The 21,267-nt window shown below is 40.7% G+C and overlaps 1 protein-coding gene across 3 annotated transcripts in view; it reads right to left on the bottom strand.

Moving 5' to 3' along the window:
* cyp39a1 (cytochrome P450, family 39, subfamily A, polypeptide 1) overlaps positions 1-21,267 on the bottom strand; it is a 46,252-nt gene that overhangs the window by 13,082 nt on the left and 11,903 nt on the right. The window contains exons 3-9 of one of the 3 annotated variants that reach the window (XM_068024626.1): positions 17,872-18,046; positions 17,149-17,298; positions 16,193-16,286; positions 13,265-13,403; positions 9,521-9,616; positions 6,082-6,215; positions 2,861-2,956 (exon numbers count right to left, since the gene is read on the bottom strand). In XM_068024626.1, the coding sequence (XP_067880727.1) occupies positions 2,861-2,956; positions 6,082-6,215; positions 9,521-9,616; positions 13,265-13,403; positions 16,193-16,286; positions 17,149-17,298; positions 17,872-18,046 (884 nt within the window). Of the gene's footprint in view, positions 1-2,860; positions 2,957-6,081; positions 6,216-8,504; positions 8,596-9,520; positions 9,617-13,264; positions 13,404-16,192; positions 16,287-17,148; positions 17,299-17,871; positions 18,047-21,267 lie in introns of all 3 variants that reach the window. The other 2 variants (XM_068024636.1, XM_068024645.1) reach the window with 2 other exon arrangements.

Here is a 21,267-nt window from a genome sequence, read left to right as displayed (position 1 = left end):
ATCATATTTTTTCCAGCATATTCCCAAGCAGCTTTATCTCAATAAAATAAAATGCTGTATGAGTATAGAAATTTTCATAAACCCCCCCAGAAATTTCAAATATCATACTGTACTGTAGAGTCAGAGTTATACAGCACAGAAACACATTCAGCCCATTGTGTCTGTGCCGGCCATCCAGCACCCAACTATTCTAATCTCATATTCCTGCACTTGGCCCGTAGCCTTGTATGCTATGGCGTTTCAAGTGCTCATCTTAATACTTCTTAAATGCTCTTCAGGCAGTGCATTCCAGATTCCAACCACCCTCTGGGTGAAAATCTTTTTCCTCAAATTCCCCCAAAACCTCCTACCCCTCACACTAAATCTATGCCCCCTGGTTATTGATCCCTCCGCTAAGGGAAAAAGTTTCTTCCTATCTAACCTATCAATGCCCCTCATAATCTTGTATACCTCAATCATGTCTACCCTCAGCCTTCTCTGCTCCAAGGAAAACAACCCTAGCTTTTTCAGTCTCTCTTCATAGCTGAAATGCTCCAGCCCAGGCAACATCCTGGTGAATCTCCTCTGCACCCTCTCCAGTGCAATCACATCCTTCCTATAGTGTGGTGACCAGAGCCGTACACAGTACTCCAGCTGTGGCTGAACTAGCGTTTTATACAGCTCCATCATAACCTCCCTGCTCTTATATTCTATGCCTCGGCTAATAAAGGCAAGTATCCCGTATGCCTTCCTAACCACCTTTATCTACCTGTGCTGCTGCCTTCAGTGATCTATGGACAAGTACACCAAGGTCCCTCTGACCTTCTGTACTTCCTAGGGTCCTACCATCCATTGTATATTCCCTTGCCTTGTTAGTCCTCCCAAAATGCATCACCTCACACTTCTCAGGATTAAATTCCATTTGCCACTGCTCCGTCCATCCTACCAGCCCATCTATATCTCCCTGTAATCGAAGGATTTCCTCCTCACTATTTGCAACACCACCAATTTTCATGTCATCTGCGAACTTACTGATCATACCTCCTATATTCACGTCTAAATCATTAATGTACACTACAAACAGCAAGGGTCCCAGCACCGATCCCTGTGGTACACCACTGGTCACAGGCTTCCAATCGCAAAAACAGCCCTCGACCATCACCCTCTGCCTCCTGCCACTAAGCCAATTTTGGATCCAATATGCCAAATTGCCCTGGATCCCCTAGGCTCTTACCTTCTTAAGCAATCTCCCATGTGGGACCTTATCAAAAGCCTTACTGAAATCCATGTAGACTACATCTACTGCTTTACCCTCATCGACACATCTAGTCACCTCCTCGAAAAATTCAATCAAGTTAGTTAGACACGATCTTCCCCGACAAAGCCATGCTGACTATCCCTGATTAATCCCTGCCATCCAAGTGCAGATTAATCCTGTCCCTCAGAATTTTTTCCAATCTTTTCCCAACCATTGATGTTAGACTCACTGGCCTGTGATTACCTGGTTTATCCCTGCTACCCTTCTTGAATAATGGTACCACATCCGCTGTCCTCCAGTCCTCTGGTACCTCTCCTGTGGCCCGAGAGGATTTGAAAATGTGTGTCAAAGCCCTGCTATCTCCTCCCTTGCCTCACCTAACAGCCTGGGATACATCTCATCACGGCCTGAGGATTTATCCACTTTTAAGCCCGCTAAAACAACTAATATTTCCTCCCTTTCAATGCTAATATGTTCAAGTATATCACAATCCCCCTCCCTGATCTCTACACATTGTCCTTCTCCATAGTGAACACAGATGAAAAGTAATCACTTAAAACCTCACCCATGTCCTCCAGCTCCACACAAAGATTGCCACATTGGTCCTTAATGGGCCCTACTCTTTCCCTGGTTATCCTCTTACCCTTAATATACTTATAAAATGCCTTGGGATTTTCCTTTATCTTGCCTGCCAGTGTTTTTACATGTCCCCTCTTCGCTCTCCTAATTACTTTTTTTAAGTGCCACCCTACACTTTCTATACTCCTCTAGTGCCCCCGCTGTTTTCAGTGCTTGGGATCTGCTGTAAGACTCCTTTTTTATCCCTGATCTAATCCTCTATATCCCTTGACATCCAGGGTTCCCTGAGCCTGGTGGTCCTACCCTTCAGCTTAACAGGTACATGTTGGCTCTGAATTCTCACAATTTCCTCGTTGAGTGACTCCCACTGATGTGATGTAGACTTTCCTACAAGTAGCTGCTCCCAGTCCACTTTGGTCAGACTCTGTTTTATCATATTGAAATCAGCCTTCCCCCAATTCAGTACCTTTATTTCTGGTCCATCTTTGTCCTTTTCCATAACTACCTTAAATCTTACAGTGTTATGGTCACTATCCCCGAAATGCTCCCCCACTGACACTTCTACCACTTGTCCGGCTTCATTCCCTAGGTTCAGGGTCCAGTACTGCCCCTTTTCTTGTAGGACTTTCTACGTACTGGCTCAAAAAGCTCTCCTGTATGCATTTTCAGAATTCCGTCCCCTTTAAGCTTTTTGCACTAAGACTATCCCAGTTAATATTGGGGAAGTTGAAATCCCCTACTATTATTACCCTGTTATTTTTACACCTCTCTGAGATTTGACTACATATCTGCTCCTCTATCTCTTCCTGACTGTTTGGAGGCCTGTAGTTCCTAATTTCCATGCATTAATATCACTCCAAAGAATTACGATTTTGCTTTGGTTGCAGTCAGGAACTGTTCCTGCTTTAATATGAAAATATTGATATTGTTCCAAAGGATTCAAAATTATATTTGCTGTGTAGACATGTGGTACTGGGAAGCATTTCTGCTGCACATAATCCAAAGATAAATAGCAATAAAATGCTTTCATGCAAATATACTCACGGGAAGAAACTTTTCAGGTTCAGGAAAATGCTTGGGATTCCTGTGCGCCCAGTAAATTGACAACATGAGCATGTCTCCAGAAGGAACAATATAATCCTAGAGTAAGAACATTTTACTGTTACATAATTCCTGCACATTCACTGTAATTTAAAAAAAAATCTTTTTAAACTGCACAGTTTCACTTTTCTTTCTTTCCTTTCTTAAATTTAATCAGGTTCCACACAAGAGCTCCGTGCTGGGTTGTGGTTGCGTTGGTACTGGCCATCATCCAATATCTCACCCAGTTTACAATTATTCAAATGTGAGAATTGTTATCAGGATATTCAATTACAGGAGCTTCATGACTAAGCCGGATACATTTCTCAGCTAAATTCTGCTCTAGCTTCGTTCCAGAAGGATTCATCAATTGGTCATTAAGAACAGGGCCTCTGACCAATTTTCCCCTTTCTAACCATGGTGAGGCCAACGTACTATCATCTGGTTGAAATCAACTTTTTAAGAAAGAATCCGAACACACTCCAGTTTCTCTGATCTCTGCTCAGCAGCTACTCACTGGATGTATTCACTGAGCCATCAGGGTTACTCCAGCATATTCTTGTTTTCGCACATTCAAATATCTGCAATTTGCATTTCTGACATCCACTGTTTTGTGCACATCTGAGATATTTCATCTCTATTTCCTTTTAATTACTAATGGATTTCCCCACCTGAGCAACATGACTGTCACAAATAACACAAATGGAAGAATGACTTGTGTGACATAAATGTTTTTGTCTGACTAGTTATATCTTGATAGCTTCTGTTTTAAATCCAGTAACAAAACATAAGGGGATGAGTTTAACCCATCAAAAACCAAGCAGGAGGGTAGTTAACTGCAAAAGGTCCAACTGTCTTCCTGTAGGTTCCAATTTTAACCTGCCTTTCTGAAGTCATTGTGTCTTCTCAGTCAGGTTAACCTAGCAGGAAAAAGAGCTGGTTTAAGAAATAAGTGTTTTTAAAAAAAAAATCTTTGCTTGTGGGGCCTGGAAAAGCACTCCTGCTCATCCAGGCCCTGCAAGGAAAGTTTAGGCCTTCCCTCCACTCAGCTGATCACGAGGCCCTCCCGAACCCTTTCCAACACCCGAGTGCCAGGGACAGTTCCTTCGGTTTTAGTTTTAGTTTTAAAGATACAGCACTGAAACAGGCCCTTCGGCCCACCGAGTCTGTGCCGACCATCAACCACCCATTTATACTAATCCTACACTAATCCCATATTCCTACCACATCCCTACCTGTCCCTATATTTCCCTACCACCTACCTATACTAGGGGCAATTTATAATGGCCAATTAACCTATCAACCTGCAAGTCTTTGGCATGTGGGAGGAAACCGGAGCACCCGGAGGAAACCCACGCAGACACAGGGAGAACTTGCAAACTCCACACAGGCAGCACCCAGAATTGAACCCGGGTCGCTGGAGCTGTGAGGCTGCGGTGTTAACCACTGCGCCGCCCTGGTGGCAGCCTCCTGCTGCCAATGTTCTGCTCCTGCCCACCAGCCTCCTGCCTCGCACTGCTGAGGTTGGGATGTTTTGAATGACACCCGCCCCCACGTTAAAATCAGGCCTAAGGAGTTTAAAGCCAGCTGCAGTAATAAGCAAATCCATGTCCTAGCTTAATGCAATACAAATGTTGTGAGGTCAATTCAGACTGTTTTTTTGAATTGTGGGCTTGAGGTTAAAGCTACTTTTGAACAAACACATTCTCGACTGTGTGATTAACTAATTTAAATTTATGACAGACAATTATCTTTGAATTTGAATGTCAGTTATGAAAATCCAAACAAGTCATGGCAATTAACAGAAGGGTACACAAGTGACTGGATCTATTCATTAAACTCAGATGGCAAAAGATAGTTGAACTAATTAGAATCTTAACAGGAAAAGCTTAGGAAGACCAACTTGCTCCCATAGAAAGACTTCAAGAAAGATAAGGACTTCCTATATAAATATTACCTTTATAAAGAGTGCATTATCATTAGATTGCAACTTATTGTTTTTTTCCCATTTAAGACCATAGATATTGGACCTTTTACTATGAACATATAATTGTATTAACATTCCTAATTTATTCCCTTGTTGATTATTGGTTTAATAAATTTGTTTAAAATTTTCGTTTAATATCAAGGTTTAACAATACTTTACCATTTTTAAAGATTGGAGAGTGAGATCCTGTGGAAGCATAGGGTAAATTCCAGTAACCTAAAGATAATCATGAGACAGGGGACATGTTCCAGGCGCATAACTGAAAGCTTATCTCAAGGTTACAATGGACAACTCGCAGGTACACAGATTGCTCTTACGGACATATTGGAATGCTAAGATACAAGAGCCAAAATTATCCACAGCAAAAAACAAAAGGACTCCAAACATAACACCTTGTTCATTTTTTGCAAAACAATGACTAGCATGGTACCAATTTCGATAACTATAAGTGACACCTTTATTTTCACATGAGAAACAAGAAAGCACCGAATGAGAAAATGCCATTTGGCCCATCAAGAGCACTCCTTCCACAGATCGCATACAATATCTTTATCGTGGAGTATATCCCATGCATTTAAACTCCTGAAGGAAAAGGTATATATTGTGCAATTCTCATGTTACCATGATCTTATCCTGTCGCCTTCCAGACAAACATTTCTCACTGCCCCCAAACCACAGGAACCATTCCCTTCCCATGGATTACTTGATAAATCTCAGTCTACACCCAACCTGTTAAACACCAATCCCATTCCCAACCAGATTTTTATCCCGTTTCTTATAAAGGAGTTAATCAGATTAGCCTCAACTATTATATAAGGAAACAGTTCTCTGTAGCAATATAACAGTTAAATATACTTACTTTTGTATCATCAGAACTGTAATGCTTTTGATATGTTTTTTGTGTTTTCATGTCATATGTGCTTTCAATAGGTTTGTCTTACTGACTAATACCTTTAACTTTCCTGTTGCTCCTTTAATAACTTAATACTTCTCCCTTTTTATTGCCTGAATTCCAGGTTTGTGAATCTAACAGGTACCCACAACCACATTTTACCCTGCAATGACAGCAGTTTTCTATTAATCAAGCTCAATTTCAAGAGGTCTCAGCTGTTCTTTATGTTTGTTCTCAGTACAGCCCAAACGACTTGTACCTCCCTATTACATCCCTTGGATGAAAGCAGCAACATTGATAACTCACTTTAATTTTTAGAGGTTGCACCACTTTTCTAGTTATAACTCCTGGAGCTCGCAAACGAATTGCCTCTAAAATGCAACATTTCAAGTATGGCAGCTTCTGTAGATCACTTTCTTCTGATCCGATCTTTTTATTACCTGGGGAAATTTTTTTTAAAAACAGCATGAGAGCATGAATGCAGCACCTGGTGTCTTTAATTGCCTAGTCTCTGAATCTGGCAGTAATATTACACACAGAATTCTTACAGCAGGTATAGAAACCATGACAGTCATCTAAGTATGTACTGATGCTGTAAGTGCCTGTAACTTTTTTTTTAATGGGGATGGGAGGATAAGCAGGGGTTTGAAACTTCACTAGTTTGTAAAGCCTATACAACTGAACAGTGCAAACTAATGTGACAGTGCATGGTAACTACACCAGTCAAGCTACTGTTGAGTTTGCATAATGTTGTCACTTGTTGTTTTACTGCTTGGTACATTTAATACACATTTGAGTCTGTGTATTGTTATAGCTATATAATTTTAGAATTAACTTAATTTTATGCAAATTTGTAGTCCCAATTAACAAAAGATCAAACTGTGTTATACCATATTTCAACCAGCAACAACAATTTGCATGATGAAAATTAGCAGAGACATGTCCTGCTGGTAAATGGAGGGCCTTGCCCTTTCTCCATGTGTCTTCCATTCGACCAAAAATTTGTTACACTCAAGACTTGCTGTATGCGTATGTTGCAACAAAACATTACAATTAGAGCTGTCAAGCAATTAAAAATTATTCCTGATTAATCTTGTGATTAAATATTCAATTCTGTTGATTTCAGTTTTACTTGTGTATTTAATTGCTACATTTACTGCAGTTATTTCATTCACGTTTGTTTTAGTATTCACGCTGCTTATCGTCATCCAATAAACTACCCAGCATTAATGACCTGGACCTGGGTATACGGAGTACAATTTTGAAGTTTACAGATGATACAAAACCTGACAAAGTAGTAAATAGTGAGCAGGATAGTAGCAGTCTTCAGGAGGATATGACAGACTGATGAAAAACAGACAGAAACATGGCAGATGCAATTTAATGTGGAGAAGAGTGCAGTGAGGCACTTTGAGAGAAATAGCATGGAGAGACAGTATAATCTAAATGGTAATATTTTGAGGGGGGGGGGGGAGTGCACATTCACAAATCTATGAAGGTGGTAAGGCAAGTTGAGAATGCAGTTAATAAAACTAATGTGATACTACGCTTTGTAAACAGGGCCATTGAATACAAAGCCAAGGAAAACCCATTTGGTTCACTAATGTCCTTTAGGGAAGGAAATCTGCCGTCCTTACCTGGTCTGGCCTACATGTGACTCCAGGCCCACAGCAATGTGGCTGACCCTTAAATGCCCTCTGAAATGGCCTAGCAAGCCACTCAGTTCAAGAGCAATTAGGGAGGGGCAATAAATGCTGGCCTAGCCAGCGACGCCCACATCCCAAAAACGAATAAAGAAACGTCACACTAAAGCTTTGCAAATCACTGGTTCAGCCTTAGCTGCAGTACTGTGAACAATTCTAGGCACCACACTTTAAGAAGGATGTGAAGACCTTTCAGAGGGTAAAGTGAAGGTTTACTAGGATGACACCAGGATGAGGGACATCAGTTATGTGGAGGAATTGAGAAGCTGGGTTTGTCCTTCTTAGAGCAGAGAAAGTTAAGGGAAGACTTAATAGAGGTATCCAAATTTCTGAGAGGTTTTGAAAGAACAAGTAAGGAAAAACTGTTTCCTCTGGCAAGTGGATCAATAACCAGAAGTCATAAATTTGAATCAACTGGCAAAAGAACTAGAGTGGAAATGAAGAGAACATTTTTCACACAGAGGGTTATTATAGCACTACCTGAGAGGGTGCTGGAATCAAATTCGATGGGAACTTTCCAAAGGCAATTGGGCGTGTATTTGAAGAGAATTAATTTGCAGGATTCTGGGAAATATGCTGGGATGTGGGATTTAATTGGAAAGCACTTTCAAAGAGCCAGCAAATTCACGATGAACTTCTATGCCGTAAGATTTAATGATTCTATGCAAGTTCAAAATAATCAAGGAATCCTCTTCCCTTCCCCAATATTTTTATTTGGCTTAAGGTTGTGTGTGGGTTTGTCAGCAAGTGTGTGTGCAACTTGCAACTATATAGCACCTTTAGCAAATCACCTTTACTTGACTTTATTTCCATACAGGAGTAAAGATCATGTCGAGAGGAAACCACTGTTAGTGAAGAAAAATGGACATCAGAGGTGCAGCAAAACAACACACATTTGATGTGAGGTGCGGAAAATCAGAGAACAATCTGTACCTTTGTAATCAGGATAGCATTTTTGGAAAATAGATCTTAAACTGACTTCTATGCATTACGTCTTATCCGCCAGTCAAGCTTTTAGACAATTACCTTGGCCATCAAAGACAGAACAGAGTTCCTTCATAACAGTCTTGTAAACAAATGGGTTTGAAATAATAAATGCAAGAGTCCAGAATGTGATCTGGAAAAGCGAAACAACAATAATACTATACATTCACAAAGTTCGCTTTTGTTAGCCCATACACTAGAATTGTCAAACAATTGGAGCAAGAGCAACAAAGCACCTTTTATTCGATTAAACATAAGCAAAACCAATTAACTATCTCAGTTTCAATTAAAATTGAAAGCTGTGGCATTAGACTAATTAAATGTATTAGAGGCTAATCAAAAGGAAAGAATACTTTAGTAGTTTCAAAAGCATCTGTAACTGAATAGCCTTTTCCAAATAAAAGGCAGAACTTGATTCCTAAAAAATAAATTAGCCTGAGCACTTTGCAACCAATCTCTTACTCAGGTTAAAAAAAAAGACTTGCCTTTGTATAGTGCCTTTCACAACCACCAGACATCCCAAAGTGCTTTACAGTCAAAAAAGCACTTTCTAAGTGTAGTCACACTTGTAATGTAGGAAACGTGGTAGCCAATTTGTGCTCAACAAACTCCCAAAAACGTGATAATGACCAGATAATTTGTTGTTGTGATGTTGATTGAGGGATAAATATTGGCCAGAAGATTGGGGATTCATCCCCTACTCTTCTTCAAAAAGAAGATCTTTTACATCCACTTGAGAGAGCAGACGGGACCTCATTTTAACGTCTCATTCGAAAAACGGCACCTCTGACAGACAGTTCAGTACTCCCTCAATACTGCACTGAATGTCAGCCTAGATTGTTGTGCTCAAATACTCGAGTGGGACTTGAATCCACAATCTTCTGAGGTGAGCGTGCTACCAACTGCGCCACAACTGACACAATGTTCAGATTTTCAGAAGGTCAGGCAAACCAAGTATCATACACATCCCCAAGTTTGGAAGATTTCACAACTGCTAGCATTTTAATTGGTTTATTTGGGCAGGAAAATGCCAGCTGATGTTTCAATATGGTACTCACAGGAAGTGCATTGGCTTGGGAAGCCCAGAGCATCAGTAAACTGTAATTTGCAGTAGAGTTCCCATTCAAAGTGTCTAAAAGGTGCTGGAACAAAGTCTGAAAAATATATAAATTGATGGTATTATCACTACTTAAATAATGCAGTTATTTAACCTGCAATGAAAAGAAAAAACTGACAAACAGTAATAGGAATTTGTCCTAATGCCTTAAAATGCACCTCCTGTCACAGATACGGAATGGTATTAACAACAACAATGACATAATTCACTTTCTAAAGGACTTCATGAAGTATGGTCAAAAATAAATTGAAATTCATCGTTCATAAGTTATTTTATCATCAATTGGCTGGTCCATGGTATGAGGATGCTAGTCGCCATTACCATGATCCTGCCCTCATTTTCCCAGTAATAAAGCTCCAGAAATTACTACAGCAAGAATGCAGTTTGATGACAAGATAATCACAGAGAAGACTAAATGCAAATAAGATTTTATATTGTATATTGCCTTCCGAAACAGTCTTTTCACCTCAAATGCACAAATTAAGTAATGGCTACTACCATCTCGACAAACAAGATGATCATCGGAAGACAAAAAAAAATTAGAAAATGTGAATTTATTTTGGTTTTGGAATTGTAAGATACTAGAAGACTGAAATATATTTTCAGATACTTTCTGGGAATAAATTATGGAAATAAACATTGGCCTCTCTCCTCAACCCAATTAGAGGAGCTATCTTCCTTCCCAGGTGTGTTTTTAATTTGATGACTCACATTAATCTTTATGGCTTATGCTCCTAAGAACAATGCATCTTCCTACTCAGTAGCATGAAATGGTTTCGACCCACTGAGAGTTTAATTATTTACCTATCTGCCTAATAATGCATCAAATTCCAAGCAGTGAGCCTATCACAACACTCATCATTGGCATGTTCATATTCCCAGGCAATGCACTACTTCAATGGAAAAAGAATTGATTGAAATAAGAACTGAGTTGATAATCAAGGCAGGAAAGAATCTGAATTCAGCTATCAGGCCAGTAAAGCTTTCAAAGGTATCAGAAATTACAGGTGTTAATTGCGACTATACTCGACTAACCAAACCAGTTAAAATGTGGAACTTCAAAAATGTAAATAAAAAAATCAATGATCACTATGATTTTTTTTAGTAAAGCCAATTCATATAAAAACATTATATTAACATATTTCCATAGACAAAAGCCATGTAACATGAATTAACAGCTCTGTGTTGGTTAAATGGCCCACACAGAACTGCATTTTTAATTCTAGTTAGAAAATGCCATTTGCCCTCGATTACCAGAAAGAAAAAACAATTTGGCAGGAGTTTTATGCCCCCTGCAGGAGTGGGATGGAGGCAGGGGATGGGGTAAAATTGAGTGGGACGTCGGGGGTGCCTTCCCACCCCCGCTGCAATTTTATGTGTGACGGTGGTGGTTAGACATGGCCCGCCTGCCCCAGGCCGATTAAGGCCCTTAAGTGGCCAATTAACTGCCTCCTCCCACCACTGCTGGTATATTACCAGCAGCGGCAGGTGATACTGGACCCCCAGCAGGCTGCCCAGCTGCCCCCAATGCAGCACATTCCCCCCACTCCCGTTGCCTTGCCGGGGCATGGCTGATTGTGTGGGGCCTTGCCAGGGACACGTACCTTGATTCCAGGGCCTACTCCATTGCTGCACCTCTCTCTGGGTGCAGTCCCAGCAGTGGCCACCACTCCTGGTGGCGCTGCTGGGACTGAGAGTGGCCAGCAGCTGTTGGAGGCAGCACCTCCTGCCTCAGAGGGGCGGAAGTCCTGCCCGAGGCCAATTAAGAGCCTGGGCCACGTAAAATCTCTTCGTGGCTCACAGGCCCGGCAGAGGCAGGCTCACCCCTGACTTTTTGGGCGGTGGGCGGGGCCCCCAACCCAACATAAAATGCCAGCTTTTATTATACTACTGGTCACACTCATACAGTTATACCTTCTTATTAAATACCTACTGAATAATACATGACTGTTGACTTTATTAATGAGAGAAATGCATTTCACCAGTTGCTCCACCAGCAATTCCACTTCTACTCAACTCCAGTTTCATTGTCTGTTAGAAATACAGACAGTATTAAGGGGTGAAAAACTCTGCAGAGTTCAACTGTCTTAATTAAATTGTAACATTATGGCCCTTTCCCCAATTACACATAAGGCATTAGTCTTTGTACACATTTGGATATAATGTAATTATATAGGCAGGAGATAAAACTGTTTAAATGTTGAAAGGATCCCAGCAATAAAGCAGATTGTTACGACCAGGTGAGCAAGGTGTCTAGGGGTCTCTTGCTGTCTTCACCTGGTCTTATTGCAACAGGGTTTAATTTTTAAACACACCGTATTTTGAGCTCCCCCCTTGTGAATCTTGTTCACAGCTTTCCTATGAAGAGGCAAAGAAAAAAGCATAAATAGGCTTTCTTCGGTTTAAAAGGAGAAAAGTGAAATTTATTAAACCTTAAACATAAACTCTAATACGATTATATGAAGGCCCATGCTGGCATGCACATGCGATACACATATGTAAATAGGGATAAAAAAATAAAATGCAGAGGTTTGAGGCAGTCTCTAAAGGGGGTTTCTTGTTCCTGTTTCTAGCTCGCCGTAGAGTCCTTGATTGTAGACAGCTCTTACTTTTCATTGGGGCCCAGTATTCTTCTTAAACCCTATTCATGGTCGGAGACTTTTCTCTCGTGGGGTTCATGTGTCTTCTATGGTTACCAAAGCTGGTGAGAGTGAGATGAAAGCAGACAGGAGAGAGGTCTTCTCAGTCCAAGAGAAAAGTGCTTTCTGAGTTCAAATCTGTGGCAAGTTCAAAAAACCAACAGCCAGTTGTCATGTGACTAAAACTGGTCTGACCACTTCTTCTGTGTATTGGGGAAGCAAAGACTGGGTCCCTTTGTTCCAACACTGTCTGTTACTATGCAAATGTCTTTCCAGTCAGGGGCTTGCAATTTCAAGTTTTAATGTTCATGTGGCAAAATAATGTGTGCCTCAGTCTTGGCAGGTAGGGGCCTTGCCTGACAAAATAAAAACATTAAAAAAGTTCAAATCAGGAAAACACTATGTAGCCCAAGCCTATTCCTTCCATATACCACATGCAAACCATTATATTTAAAGATTTTGCAAAGTTTCTCCCCATTCCTACAAAGAGAAATCAAGAGAATATCTACCTAACCTTACGTTCTACATTATTCATTCAGGACCTCATGCCTTCCTTGGTATGATATTTCTCAGCTCCAAGCAACGCAAGGATCATCACAGAAATCATGGAATGATGTGTGGTTTACTAGCGAGACAAGAGGTGTACACTGTTTTTTCTAGTTTCACTTCCCCACAGGCCACAACATATATTTAAATTTTACGACCAGGTGAGAAAGGGGTCTAGGGGGTTCCCTCTCAGCCTTCACCTGGTCTTACTGTAACAGGGTTTAATTTTAAACACACCGTGTTTTTAGCTCCCCCTTAGTGAATCCTTGTTCACTAACTTCCAATTTATAAGGCAAAGAAACCAGCCACACAGGTTTTCTTAGGTTTAAAGAAGAAAGGTTGAAATTTATTAAAAACTCTAATTCGGTTAATGCCTGCGGATACACAACGTGCCCAAGCTAGCATGCATACGCGACACACACATGCAGATAGAGACAGAAAAGAGCAGAAGAAATAAAGTGGAAAAGTTTGAGGCAACATCTGAAGATGATTTTGGTTACTGTTCTTCAAGCTCGCTGTAGAGTCCTTGATTGTAGGTAGGTCTTGCTTTTTGTTGGGGCCCAGTATTCTTCTTAAACCTTCTTCGATGTAGAAGCCTTTTCTCTCTTGAGGTTCACATATCTTCAGTGGGTCCAGAGGCTGATGAGAAAGAGATGGGAGCAGACATGAGAGGTGTTCACAGTCTAGGAGCAAACAGTCTCTCTCAGTTCAAAAAACTGTGCACAATTCAGAACCTCCCAAGTTGGCCAGCAGACCCTGGAATATTTCTTCTTACACACAATACCTGGTGATCAAAGTCCATTTTAGGTAAAGTGGACAAGGGAAGTAACCTCTCATCTCCATTGGTAGGCAAATGTCCTCCAGCTAAGTGTCTGGCAGCCCTTGTAACAGGCCTTCTCTTCTTCCCAGCAACAATTTGAAATTTAATGTCCATATGGCAAAATTAATATGCCTCATTCTTGGCAGGTGAGAGCTCAGCATGACAAAATGTTTACCCAATTACTAATATGGTCAATCACAGACTCTACTCTTTATCCCAGAATAACATGCACCAAGTAGTTTCTTTAATAAACAACAAAATTATTAGTTTATTATAAAACAAGACTTAATCATTAATGAAGCAAAGCATTAACACACACATTGGGCAAAATTTTATAGAGCCGTCGATGTCGGGGACAATGGTGGGTTGGGGGGGGTGGGGGGGGTGGAAAAGCATGAAGATCACTCCAGATGCCCGCCACCGACCTCGACACCAGCAGGCCCCATCCCGATCTTGGCAGCAAGGCCTCGTGTCGGCCCCCACCGCCACTCAGCACCGGGATCCGCATTACAATATGCAGATGGGCACTTACCATTTATTAACATGCAGGGCACTGTGATTCAGACAGCAGGTTGAGATCTTCATCCTGGCGGCCGGCATCGATGCGCCTTCGGATCCCCGTCCCAGGAAATGAGGCACAACTCCTGTGGGGAGGGGGCAGGAGGTACTTTTCTCAGTGTGGGAAGGGGGAAGTGGGGTCAAACTCTTTGGAGTGGTTGGGGGAATGGTGGGAAGGGGTTGAGGGTTAGAGTTTGTGAACTTTGGTGGGGGGAGGGGGGGAGGGGAGAGGAAGATCACGTAGTCAAGGTAAAGCATTTTGGGGGATGAGTGAGTAAGGAATTAAATGTAAGGCTATTGGGGGGTGCGAGGGGGGACGGAAAGGTTTTTTAAATTATTTTTAAGACTTTTAAATGAAATTTGCCTTTAAGATTTGAAACGGTCATTTGGGGCTCTAAGCCCTTTAAAAATGGCATCTGAGCACTGGCGCCGGATGCTGTTGCCAGGGACGGCTCGCCTGACCCCTCCACATCATCTGTGGGGGGGGGGGGGGGGGTGGGCGGCCTCTCCGGGCATGTTAATGAGCCACTTAAGATCGCGGCGGCTCTGTGACGTGCGGACGGTGTGTGTGAGATGCCAGTTTTCTCGCCCGCTATCTATTTTGGCAGTGGGCCTTTTGAACCCAGCTCATTGAAATATGGAAGTTCCCTTTTACCTTAGGACCTCACGTACATACACACAACCCGGTTAACTGAAAAAGAGAGATTTTCTCTTTAGAGATCTGCTACAATAAAAAGACAAAAAGAACACTTTGGCCAAATACTTGCCAATTCTTGAAGAAAAAAAGTGACGCTATGGAAAGATGTCAGTGTCCCTATTTGGTTTGCTGTCCCAATTAGGTGTAGACGGCTCTCAAGCAATGTTGAAGATCAGTTTGACAGACTTTCCCAGCAGAAATGCGGCAAAAGGGGTTTCTGACAGGCTTTTCAGGATAAATGCAGCATCAGTTTCTCTATTTCTTACACTTGATTCTCAGCAAGTTCTCAAAGAGGTGGAAGAGGGTGAGCTGATGGTGACTGCTCTCTTGGCTGGTTTTCTCCAACTGCCTTCAAAACAGTTCACACTACAAAACACTGTCCAAAGTGAAACCAAAAACAATATCGCAAGCAACAAGCCTCCTGACTCCTATAAATCTTGACCTGTCACTTCTCTGTAAACATCTTCTCCAAGTCAAAAAGCCCCTGCTGGGTATTTATCTGAAGACAGGTGACTTTCAGTAAGGGTTGTTTACAAACCAAGTCCAAAAGACCTTCCGATGTCCCCAATGAAAAAAAAAAATCCATGGAATCCTTTTCAGTTTTCCCAAATAAAACAATGTCTATAATTCTATAATATACATGAGGCATCAAAAAAAAGTTACAAAAAATATAGAAGCACCGTCATAACAGTGAGCTTTCAGCAATTATCCTTGTAATAGTCCTCAATCCCATTGCCTGCAAGATGTTCATCCAGCTCTTTTAAAGACATCATTAACTGCTTAACTTGACAGTATATTCCACATTTCTGTGTTAAACTAAGATCAATAAAAATGAAAGAAACAGAGTTCTATATTAAAAAGTGTCAGGGAAAAATGCATGGAAGGGGTAAAATTCCCCTGTACGTGCCATTGAAAAAGCCAGCATCAGTATTTTTACTCCAGTGAAAGTGCTATATTATTCCTTGCACTTAAATGCAAGTCACTTGGATAATCAAAATTGGTCCAAAACCAAAATGGTTTCAAAATGTAAATATACAAGTTCAATGAGTACTACCTATAACTGTCTTTCAAATGTGAAATTATTGGAGAAATTTGATTTAAAATAAATGATCCTATGAATATAAGTTAATACCACCAACACCTCACTGATTCATTTCAAAGCTATTCAGTAAATCAGCCTGAATGATGCAAACATGATTTTTTAAGGCAACACATGGATTTTGTATCCTTGGATATTTTCAGCGTAAACAGGAAATATTCAGAATAGTGTTTCTAGGCGTTAATACACTTAGTGCATTTAAAACGAACAGCCCCTGTTTTGGTGTGTTCACATTGCAGAATTTCCAGTGTTACCTTTGAGTTGTCATCTGTAGGTTTCACCTTTTCAGCCTTGGTTACAATATTTTCAAATAAAGACAGAAGCCAGCACTTGGATTTAGACCAGTCTCTGCAGACAAAAAGTTGGAATGATAAACAGGCCAGAATTTTAGTTATTTAGATGAAGAAGGATTGCTGCATGACAATCATTGATTCTCAATATGATAGTGACTAAATATCTACCAGAAGCTGTCTATCATGTCTACCAGGATGTGAACGCACTAGAGAGGCTACAAAGGATGTGTTCACACTAGATGGGGAACAGAGAAGATTTATGAGGATTTTGCCAGGACTGTTTTTTTGCTATGAGGAAATATTGGAAAAGCTGGGGTTGTTTTCTTTGGAACAGAGGAGGCTGAGGGGAGATTTAATTGAGGTGCATAAAATAGATAAAGTGAATAGGAAGGACCTATTTCTCACAGCGGAAAAGTCAATACCCAGGGGGCACAGATGTGAAATAATTGGTAGAAGGATTAGAGCAGAGTTGAGGAAACATTTGTTCACCCAGAGATGGTGGGGATCCAGAACTCACCTCCTGAAAAGATGGTAGAGGCAGAAACCCTCATTGCATTTAAAAAGTACTTGGATATGCACTTGGCTATGGACCAAGAGCTGGAAAGTGGGATTAGGCTGGATTGCTATTTTTCAGCCAGCACAGACATGTTGAGCTGAATGGCCTCCTTCTGTGCCATAAATTTCTACAATTCTAAACTACAGTGCTGGAGCAAGGATAGCAAATGACACTCAATTCTTTACAGCAGTTAAAACATCCAGGATCTAGACCTACAATTACTTAGGTTCACCGTTTACGCCATGCTTCAAAGGATTTTGCAGCCAAAGTTACAGTGAATAAGCATGAGAACCCCAACAGAATGTTCACCCCTGCTAACGCTAATTCCAAATATACATATCAAATAGAATGGATTATTTACCTTACTAAAAATTCTGGTAACTGGGAACCAAATTCAAAATCTCTATCAAACTTTTGGAAGTGATCTTCAAATTCTTTAATTGTGTTTCTATCAGTGGGGCAGGTGCCTCTTCCAAACAGGTTGTTCACAACTGCAGGATACATAGTGTGCCTGTCAATAAGTGAAGAAAAATTAATTTCTTGTACAAGGATTTCATTACCCACCAAAAAATATAATTCCATGTAAAAATGCACATAATGTCCCCTTGTTTTATTATTGAAAGGAATCATGTGTTGGGCTTGATGCAGGTCCAGCAATGTTTGTTTATATTCTTTTCTAAGTTATGGCTGAGTCCACATTGGAATAACTTAGGCATCTCATATTCAAAAAGGTATTATCGTTGCATCAGAGTGGGTTTATAAAAGAGTCACCAGGACAATTTAGGATCCCAAGGTTAACTTGTTTCCACCATTTGAAAGAAAATTGAGTGGTTTTATTACTCATCAGTCATCAGGCCAACTCACTCTCTAGGTGTCCTCACAATGTACACTCTCTCAACAGCACAATGTATGGTTTTGAAAAATAAGTAGTACATCTCCAAGTTGTGCAAAGGTTAACGTATCATTTACAAAAATCAGAGAGTTTATGATGTTGTTAAAATTGCCAAACGTAGAACTAAGTATTTGCAATATATGAACTTTACAGAGCATTGTTTTACACTATGTTGTGGTTGCCGTTACCTACCAGATGAGATCATACAAGTTATCAGTGCCTTTAGTTCCAAGGTACACGAGATGTTCACGGAACTCCTTAGACAGATTAGCAGAGAACAGGTGCAATCTAGATGGAGCCAGTCTTGATTTCAACATGTCATGAAGTGCTGTGTGGCTCTTATAAAAACTCTTCCTGCTAATAGAAGCTGTTGACAAGTGATATAAGCAACTTATAAACTTGGCATATTTATTTTATTTATGAAGTAATGGAAAGGGTTGATGAAGGTAGTGTAGTTGATGCTGTGCAAACGGACTTTCAAAAGATGTTTGACAAAGTACCACATAATAGACTTATTTGTAAAATTGAAGCCCATGGGAGTAAGGGGACAGTGACTGAGTGAATACGAAATTGGCTAAGGGAAAGAGAGTAGTCGTGAATTGTTGTTTTGCAGACTGAAGGGAAGTATTCAGTGGTGTCTCTCAGGGGTCAGTATACCACTATTCTTACTGATATTTATACTAATCACCTGGACTTGGTTATACAGGGCACTATTTCCAAGTTTTCAGATGACATGAGACTTGGAAGTGCAGTAAATAGTGAAGAGAATAGTAACAGACTACAGGAGGAAACAGGCAAATTGGTAAAATGGGTAGACACATGGCAGATGCAATTTAATATAGAGAAGTGTAAAGTGCTGCACTTTAGTAGGAAGAAAGAGGAAAGGTAATATAAACTAAATGTTATAATTTTAAAAAGGGCGCAGGAGCACCGAGACCTGGGTGCGTATGTACACAAATCTTTTAAGGACAAGTTGAGAAGACACTTAAAAAGGCAGACAGGATCCTTGGTTTTATAAGCAGAAGTATAGAGTATAAAAACAGGGAAGGTCTGCTAAACTTTTATAAAGCACTAATTAGGCTCCAGCTGGAGTACTGTGCCCAATTATTGGCACCACATTTTAAGGAGGATGACAAGACCTTTAAGATGGTAGAGAGGAGATTTACTAGATTGGTACCAGGGATGCAGGACTTCAGTTATGTGTAGAGAGTAGATAAACTGGGGTTGTTCTCCTTAGAGCAAAGAAAGTTAAGGGGAGATTGAATACAGGCGTTCAAAATCATAAATGGTTTTGATAAGAGTAAATAAATAGAAACCCTGTTCAATGGCAGGAGGTAAACAGAGGCTGTAACTAGTAGAGTTGATGAGGGGGAGCCAGTAGATGTGGTTTATTTGGACTTTCAGAAGGCTTTCGACAAAGTCCCACATAAGAGATTAGCATGTAAAATTAAAGCGCATGGGATTGGGGGTAGTGTATTGCGATGGATAGAAAATTGGTTGGCAGACAAGAAACAAAGAGTATAAATAAACGGGTCATTTTCTGAATGGCAGGCAGTGACTAGTGGGGTACCGCAGGGATCGGTGCTAGGACCCCAGCTATTCACAAAATATATTAATGATTTAGATGCGGGAACTAATTACAATAGCCCCAAATTTTCAGATGACACTAAATTGGATGGGAGGGTGAATTGTAAGGAGGATGCAGAGAGGCTTCAGGGTGATTCGGACAAGTTAAGTGAATGGGCAAATGCATGGCAGATGCAGTATAATGTGGATAAATGTGAGGTTATCCACTTTGGTAGCAAAAACAGAAAGGCAGATTATTATCTGAACGGCTATAAACTGAGAGAGGGGAATATGCAATGAGACCTGGGCGCTGTCGTACACCAGTCGCTGAAGGTAAGCATGCGGGTGCAACAGGCGGTAAAAAAGGCAAATGGTATGTTGGCCTTCATAGCGACAGGATTCGAGTACAGGAGCAGGGATGTCTTGCTGCAATTATACAGGGCCTTAGTGAGGCCACACCTGGAATATTGTGTGCAGTTTTGGTCTTATCTGAGGAAGGATGTTCTTGCTATAGAGGGAGTGCAGCGAAGGTTTACCAGACTGATTCCTGGGAATGGCGGGACTGACGTATGAGGAGAGATTGAGTCGGTTAGGATAATATTCGCTGGAGTTCAGAAGAGTGAGGGGGGATCTCATAGAAACCTATAAAATTCTAACAGGACTTGACAGGGTAGATGCAGGAAGGATGTTCCCAATGGTGGGAAAGTTCAGAACCAGGGGTCATAGTCTAAGGATACGGGGTAAACCTTTCAGGACTGAGATGAGGAGTATTTTACTTCACCCAGAGAGTAGTGAGCCTGTGGAATTCGCTACCACAGAAAGAAGTTGAGGCCAAAACATTGTATGTTTTCAAGAAGGAGTCAGATATAGCTCTTGGGGCGAAAGGGATCAAAGGATATGGGGGGGAAAGCGGAAACAGGTTATTAAGTTGGATGATCAGCATGATCATAATGAATGGCGGAGCAGGCTCGAAGGGCCTACTCCTGCTCCTATTTTCTATGTTTCTAGGACACAGATTTAAGATAATTGCCAAAAGAACCAGAGGCAAGATGAGGAGAAACCTTTATTAACACAAGTTGTCATAATCTGGAATGCACTGCCTGACAGGGTGGTGTAAGTAAATGCAAAAATAACTTTCAAAAGTGAATCGGATAAATATTCAAGGGGGAAAAATTTGCAAGGCTAAGGGAAAAGGACAGGGGAATGGGATTAACCATATAGCCATTTCAAAGAACTGGCAGAGGAATGATGGGTTGAATGGTCTCCTTTAATGATGTATCAATTTACGATTATGCCTTTCTGATCATGTCTAATGGCTATTACCCTTGATTCTCTGGTAGAACAAGAATCTTTTTTCAAGATGAATATTCTGATGTGTCAAAATACAAATTTTAAACTAAGTTTCGATAGTCAGAAACCACAGGGATATGTGTGGAAATGCAGAACATTTGAGTACTGGCTAGTTGCACCATATTATTAGAGGATTCACTGTCACAACTCCTTGCATGATGAAGGCCCAATCTCAATTTCAGACAGATCATCAGGAAGGAAAACGAATTTATAACAAACTGGCCTGAATTTTGTGGTCAACGGTGAACAAACGGGTTCATCACACTTACAGTTGCCCACAGACACTTGGATTTTCAACGGCATTTACTGTCATCAGGAATCCTCTATAGTACCCTCCATAGGGTACCTGGGACCTGTGTGAATGGGGAAAGCATCTGGGTGTTTCTTCAACCAAATCAGATTGAAGAATCCTTACTGAACCACACAGAATCTGAACGTGGAAGCGTGAATTAGAATATTTAATTCAATGTAAAAACATGTACAGAAAGTGAAATAAAGCATGACAGAAAGATGGGATTGAGAGAGATTGATAGGAAATGGAAAGAAAATGTAAAAAAGTTTATTTTAATTTTAAAAAATTCTCCAACAATAATTAAACTCTAATGGAATGAGACTTCACACTTGTAAAAGTTAATTTTCAGTGCCAGAACAGTTGCTTGGCAATAATTAAGA

Source organism: Heterodontus francisci, chromosome 3 (genome assembly GCF_036365525.1).
Source record: "Heterodontus francisci isolate sHetFra1 chromosome 3, sHetFra1.hap1, whole genome shotgun sequence".
NCBI classification, from domain to species: domain Eukaryota; kingdom Metazoa; phylum Chordata; class Chondrichthyes; order Heterodontiformes; family Heterodontidae; genus Heterodontus; species Heterodontus francisci.
This window is presented reverse-complemented; position numbering and strand designations above follow the sequence as displayed.